The 6775-nt window shown below is 61.8% G+C and overlaps 1 protein-coding gene across 1 annotated transcript; it reads left to right on the top strand.

Annotated features, from left to right (window-relative positions):
• Positions 1–4647: 4647 nt before the first annotated feature.
• NKX2-2 (NK2 homeobox 2) lies at positions 4648–6351 on the top strand. The gene is made up of 2 exons (XM_052651265.1): positions 4648–4906; positions 5789–6351. Exons 1-2 carry the CDS (start codon positions 4648–4650, stop codon positions 6349–6351), a joined length of 822 nt encoding a protein of 273 aa, XP_052507225.1.
• Positions 6352–6775: the final 424 nt, after the last annotated feature.

Raw genomic sequence — 6775 nt, 5'->3', positions numbered from 1 at the left:
GGTGGTTCAGCTCCCCACGCGCCCTCTGCAGCGCCTGCCCCTCCATCCCTCCGACACCGGAGCTGAGCAGCCTGAGAAGTCTCCTAAGAAGATGCCTTCCAGCCTGCAGGGAGAAAGATCCTCTCCATCTGCTCCACCACCACCACCCCCTCCACCACCGCCTCCCCTTGGAGCCTGTAACACCCTCTGAGCAAGGGGAGGTAGAACTCGGAGATGTGTAAGGAAGTTGGAGCCCCAACACCCAAACCTAATGACCCAGGGTGGGAGGCCTCTGGCTGCTCAGGTGACCCTGCAGGGATCCAAGGTGGTGGTCGCACACCAGAGAGCTAAGCCCTGTCCCCTCTAGCCCAGGACAGCTGCCATCAATCTTCCAGCGCCTCTCAGTTTCTCCCCAAGTTCGCACCAGACGGCCCAAGGCTGAACAGCTCAGGAGCTTCCCCGGGAAGCACGGCAGAACCCAGAGCCCAAACCCAAACAAGAGCGGACCCAGGACACGGTCCTCTCCTGGGTGTGCGCAACGGCACCCAGAAAGAAGATACTCAAGAATCCCGGGATAGGGAGACCAGCACATCCAAGCAGAGCTGGTTGACCAGAGGACCCAGGATGTTCAGAGCTGACTAGGTGGAGAGATGGGGGTATTTGTGAGGACTCTGAAAGGGCCAGGGGCGCAGGGCTCAGCCTTCTGGGTGGGCCATATCCCACCAGGCAGGAGACTCCTGGCTCAAATAGCCCGGGCTGTGCTGCTCCCAGTGAGACCCCTTGGGGAACCCTTCGGATGCAATCACCTGTCTAATTTCTGTGCAGAGGTGTGGTTTAGTGCCTGGCCCCCCGCTCGTCAGGCTGCGTGAGATCCGAGAGACCCTGGGCATCAGACCTGTCCCCTGGCCGCCAGCTGCTCCCCTGCCGGCCTCCCAGGATCCGCAGGCCACTCCTGGGGGACTTGAATTTTATGATCTTCCTCTAACTAGCCGAGTTTCTCCCCTTCAATTACAGGCCTCCCAGCGGTCTCCCTGGGCCTTTTCAATTGCAAATGTCAGCGCTTTGGAAGCGGACGCAGGAACCGCACGGGGGACAGAGCGCTGGGCAAAATGGATTCTCGAGGTCCCAGGAGGGAGACACTGAGCGCAGCGGATGGGGCAGGAAAAACTACCAGGGTTGAGGGTGGAGAGGGGAGCACAGACCCAGACCCCGGCCTGTGCGGGCGGGGGTGTGGGCCCCCTCCACCCCCGCAAAAGCTACAGAAAGGGGCCCCTGAGGCCGGAGGTGTGGGAGAACTCCCCCTGTTGAGGCCGAGGGGCCTGGGCTGGGCAGGGGGCCCTCTCCGTGAACTGGGCCCAGGGTCCCGGCATTGGGGTGAGGGGGCCTGTGTCTCAGGGTGCTGCCTGTCAGTGCTCCTTCTCCAGGATCAATTTCCAGGAAGGTGGTCTCCCAGGTGCTCTGTGCCCCGTGCAGACCTGGGAGGTGGGCCCAGGGAGGGGATGTGATCCACAGTGGCAGTGCTGATGGGATCCTGGGAGAGGCCCCCGTAAGGATGGAAGGGAGAAGTTAGGAGCGAAGTGGAACTAGGTGGTTCCCAGGTGAGGGACTGAGCAGGCTGGGTGCGGGGTGCCGGGTGGGGTGGGGGGTGTCTGGGGGCACCCCTCCCAAAGATGGTTCAGGACAGAAGCCAAAGGAACATTTCTCACCCAACCCAGCAATTGGCCTGGTCCAACCAGACTCATTTCTGACCTTCCTGATGCTTACACTGGTCCCCAAGAGACCCCCCCCCCCCGCCCCCCCCACTTAGGACAGATGAAGCCAAGGAAGGATCAGGACTATTTTTTTCTGCAAAGCTTGGGTTGAGGAACTTTTCCTCGCCAGTTATTTATTTAGCTGCTGAGTAACAATGGCCGGGGCAGGCCCAGGAGCCCTTGTTTCCAAACTCTGAGCCTCCTCGACGCCTGCAGACCCAACTTCCCTCCTCTGACTGGACGGGGCAGGGAGCTCCCCGGTGAGGGGGAGGGGAGGCAAGGCGGGGGGAGGCTGGGAAAGGCAGACTGGAGAGAGAAAGGGGGGAAAAAGCACGAAAAGTAATGGGTTCGAGGAACAGGATTCAAACCAGTTTCTAATTCTTGCGGGGGCGGGGGGGAGGGGAGAAGAAAGGAGAAAGGAAAAAGTAGGAGGAAAAAGAGAGGAATGGGGAGCGTCGACATGAAGGGGTTTCCTTAATATTGTGGACGGATTCAGAAATGAATGAAGAGATAGTCCATTGAAAAGGGTTGAATGCCATGACAACTAGGAACAACCTTAGATTTATTCCAAACAGTTAGGACACATTGAAAGAGAGCGTCAATCATGTATTATTTCGCCACTGAAATAAATGCAAAAACCGAGCCGGGACAAAGGCTTCCAACGGGAGCGGGACATTTGTCTACATTTCGCTCATTGTCCGCAGCTTAGCAATCGGTTTGTATTTGTGTTTGCCCGGGTCCGACCACCCAGGACGCGCCGACGAGGGGCTCGCTCTAACCTGGGGCATTGTCACCCACGTCACATACTGGGGGCGAGGCAGCGAGGGCTGCAGAAAGCCGCCGAGCGGCTCGGGGAGAGGCGCCCTCGCCGGGCGCTGGCAACTCGGGGGCGGCCGGGGCGCGGAGGCCGCAGCTGCGCACGGGGAGGCCGGGCGCCCGCGCTGCGCTCCCGGCGAGGAGGCGGCCGGACCCGGACCCCCGCCGCGGCCTTCTCCGTTCCCCGCTCCCCGGGCAAAGCACAGTTCGGACGCTCCTGTGGGGTGGACGAGCATCAGGTAGCAAACCTGCCCCCACCCCCGCAAAAAAAATACAAAACTGGAAGGAGGGGCGGGGGTGCGGCGAGGACTTTTCCTCGCCGGCCCCGGGCAGAAGGTGCCTTCCCGGGAAAGTTCAGTTCCAACCTCACGCAAGCTGGGAGCCTGCGGCGTGTCTTCGCAACACGCCCCTGAGGCATCCGAAAGGACTCTCAGCGGAGAAGAAAACTCCACAGAGAAACCAGCAGCACCTCCCGCCCTGCGACCCCCTCCCCCGCCGTTTTGGGGTCCTCACCCCCCTGGAGACCGCGCCCGCGCCCCGCCACCCCTCCCCTCTCTCCGCCCCCGCTGGAGGCCGCAGAGGGAGGCATAATAGGGGGCAGGGAGGGCACGGGGCCGTTTGCCCTTCCCTCCACACGGAGGGCGCGGCCCGCGGGCCCGGAGGTGCTGGGGCCGGGGCCGGGGCCGGTCGAGGCTCGGGGAAGACGTCCCCACTCCCCCCCCCCGCCCCTCCCCGGGCGTCCGCACAGCGCCAAGTGACGGTGCTGTCCTGCTCGGCCGCACGGAGCTGGAGGGGGAGAGGGGAGGCGGGGAGACGGAAATAAATATCTTTAGCAAATAAAGGGTGGCGGGGCGGGGGGAGGTGTACGGGTGTCGCTGGGTGGTGGCTCAGGCCGGCCTCGAGCCTATCCTTCTCCTGGGTTTCGGGCTCTTTCGGCGTTAACTAGAATCAATTACTTGCCTTGTCATTTCTGGTACTCATCCTTAAGCCTCAACCAAAATATTGACCTAGGAGGCTTACAGAAGTTGGGCTCTTGCCATTTGAACCGGATCTTGTTTAGGGAACCGCCAGCGATGGGAAGGAGAGATTTCCGCGACTCAGCCTGCGCCCCCTCGCTCTTTTCCAAAGGCGCCACAAATCGCCAATTTTCCAGCTTGCTGGGGGCGGGCGCGTGGGGGCGGGGAGGCAGGAACCCGTGAATGTTGAGGAGGACTTTTTTTTTTCCTTTTCTCTCCTCCGGCTTTCTGTTTTCTTTCCTCCTCCCCCGCTTTTTTTTTTTTAAGATGCAATTTGTTAAAACGGCCCTTTCAAGTGTGTGGACTCACAAGCGACGCGGTGGTCCTTTGTATGTAAATACTGGGTTAAAAAAAAAAAAGGCTCGCCCAGTCTTTGCAATTAATTGACACGTTACACCTCTCATCTTGCTCTAGAGGGCTGTTGGCTGGGAGCGCGGAGCTCCCCAAAACCCACAATTTCACATCTGCAAATACAGTCTTCATCCACTTGACTTCCAAGACCCGCCCACACGTGTCCAACCTTTGCGTTTTAATGTCTCCCTCCTCCTTTTTTTTCCACCCTTCTCTCGCTCCCTCTCTCGCTCCCCCTCCCTCCCTCCCTCCCTCTGTTTCTCTTTCCCTCCCTCTCTTTCTCCCCCTCTTCCCCCCCTCTCCCCAGGTTCGTGAGTGGAGCCCAGCCTTATATGGACTGATCGCTCGGGCAATGGCCCATTTTTTCCTCGCCACCAGCCGCCACCGCGCGCCGAGCGGCCGCCGGAGCTGACGCCGCCTTGGCACCCCTCCTGGAGTTACAAACTCGGGCCCGGCCCGCGGCGCTGGCGCGCAGGCCGCCCGGCACCCCGCGTCCATTTCCGCGTGCCTGTAGAGAAGACACTGGCTACGCCTGGGGCTTTCCCCCCGCCCCTCTCCCCTCTCCGAGAGTTTCTTTCTCTTTCTTAAACATAATAATCTCTCTAATTAAAGCCCATCCCCCCTCCCCTCCCCCAACCCCTCTCCCCATACCCCCTCCCCCGCCCCTACTGGGAGCGCCACGAATTGATCAAGTGAAGCTACAACTTTGCGGCATAAATTGCGGGGTCCGGGCCATGTCGCTGACCAACACAAAGACGGGGTTTTCGGTCAAGGACATCTTGGACCTGCCGGACACCAACGATGAGGAGGGCTCGGTGGCCGAAGGGCCGGAGGAGGAGAACGAGGGGCCGGAGCCCGCCAAGAGGGCCGGGCCGCTGGGGCAGGGCGCCCTGGACACAGTGCAGAGCCTGCCCCTGAAGAACCCCTTCTACGACAGCAGCGACAACCCGTACACGCGCTGGCTGGCCAGCACCGAGGGCCTTCAGTACTCGCGTAAGTAGCGCAGCTGGGCTGCCGCGGCGGGTAACCGCAGCCCGCACCGGACGCAGGGAGAGGAAGGGGAAGGGGCCCCGTGAGCCGGATTCCTCACCCTGCGCCCCCGGAAAGATGCCTAACGCTTGTTTAGGATGCCCTGTTCTCTTCCCGCTTCGCCAGACGCCCCTGGGATGGGGGTGGGGGGGGGCACTTGGTCTCACTCTCTTTCCAAAGAGAAATTAGGAGGAAGAGGGGGAGGGGAGTACCTCCCAAGGGCCGGTTACAGACGTCAACCGGGACGGACGGCTCGGGCCGGGGCCCCCTCCCCCATTCCGACTGCCGGGAGTGACCGGCCTGGATCTGGCCAGCCTGCCTCGGGGTACGGGGAGAGGGTAGCCCGGGTATAAATAGCTCACTCTACCCCCCCTCCACGTTTCATAGAGGCCGCTTTGTGCGGTGCGGAGGGTGTCCAGAAAGTCGGAAAGCAGAAACGAAAGCCCCCAAAAACCTGCCTTAAATGGCCGACCCGATCAATGCCGGGATTGTGGGTTTTTTCTTTTAAAAATCTGCCCACGTCTCTCCGGAGAGGAAACTGCTTAAGGGGGCCGGAGCCCATAACCCGCGGTGATCTCCTCTGCGCGCCACTCCTCCCCGCCCCCCCAAATACAAACCCACCCTGGGGGAACCCCTCGAAACCAGAGCCCCGAGCCCCTACTCCTGCCTCTTCTCTTTCCCCCGGGGAAGCGGGGAGACGCCGACAGTTCCATCCAGTGTGGAGCGGGGCGAGGGTCTGGGCGAAGGCTGCCGGGCTGGCCTGCAGGGCGCACGGGGCAGAGGGCGCGCGGAAGATCCAGGGCGCACGGGGCCTGCAGGCGCCTGACAGACTTCCCTCTCTTCCAGTGCACGGGCTGGCGGCCGGCGCGGCGCCCCAAGACTCGAGTTCCAAGTCCCCGGAGCCATCGGCCGACGAGTCACCGGACAATGACAAGGAGACCCCCGGCGGCGGGGGGGACGCCGGCAAGAAGCGGAAGCGGCGGGTGCTCTTCTCCAAAGCGCAGACCTACGAGCTGGAGCGGCGCTTCCGGCAGCAGCGGTACCTGTCGGCGCCGGAGCGCGAGCACCTGGCCAGCCTTATCCGCCTGACGCCCACGCAGGTGAAGATCTGGTTCCAGAACCACCGCTACAAGATGAAGCGCGCCCGGGCCGAGAAAGGTATGGAGGTGACGCCCCTGCCCTCACCGCGCCGGGTGGCCGTGCCCGTTTTGGTCAGGGACGGCAAGCCGTGCCACGCGCTCAAAGCCCAGGACCTGGCAGCAGCCACCTTCCAGGCGGGCATCCCCTTTTCGGCCTACAGCGCGCAGTCTCTGCAACACATGCAGTACAACGCCCAGTACAGCTCGGCCGGCGCCCCCCAGTACCCGACAGCACACCCCCTGGTCCAGGCCCAGCAGTGGACTTGGTGAGCGCCCGCCCCTCCCAGACTCGAGGCCCCAGGCCCAGGCCCTACCCCGGCGGCGGAGGCGCGGAGGACTCTCGGCCCGTACGGTGGTTATTATATTATTATAATTATTATTATGGAGTCGAGTTGACTCTCGGCTTCGTCGGAGAGGCGCCGAGAGTTGGCCTGCACCTCCTTGGAGAGGCAGTTCCACCCACCCAGCTCCGCCTCATCCTTCACTCCGTTTGAACCATTGGAGATGGCTGAACCCTAAGCCGTGTTTACAGAATGTTTGCGCAGCTTCGCTTCTCTGCTTCTCCCCGGGGACCTAATGGTCCCAACGTTAACTTACTCGAGAAGGAGAAAAAGAACCGCCCCCCCCTCCGCGCTCTGCTTTTGTGAATTTTGTAAAATACGTTTGTGTGAGTAGCGATATTGTCAGCGTCTTC

This window comes from Budorcas taxicolor, chromosome 13, assembly GCF_023091745.1.
Source record: "Budorcas taxicolor isolate Tak-1 chromosome 13, Takin1.1, whole genome shotgun sequence".
Lineage (NCBI taxonomy): Eukaryota > Metazoa > Chordata > Mammalia > Artiodactyla > Bovidae > Budorcas > Budorcas taxicolor.
Note: the sequence above shows the minus strand (reverse complement) of the source record. Positions and strands in the feature narration are given on the sequence as shown.

Bases quoted from the DNA above. Each gene is read 5' to 3' on its own strand.
- NKX2-2 (XM_052651265.1), top strand. From the start codon at position 4,648: ATGTCGCTGACCAACACAAAGACGGGGTTTTCGGTCAAGGACATCTTG. The intron at 4,907-5,788 runs GTAAGTAGCGCA...CCTCTCTTCCAG, and splicing joins CGAGGGCCTTCAGTACTCGC to TGCACGGGCTGGCGGCCGGC.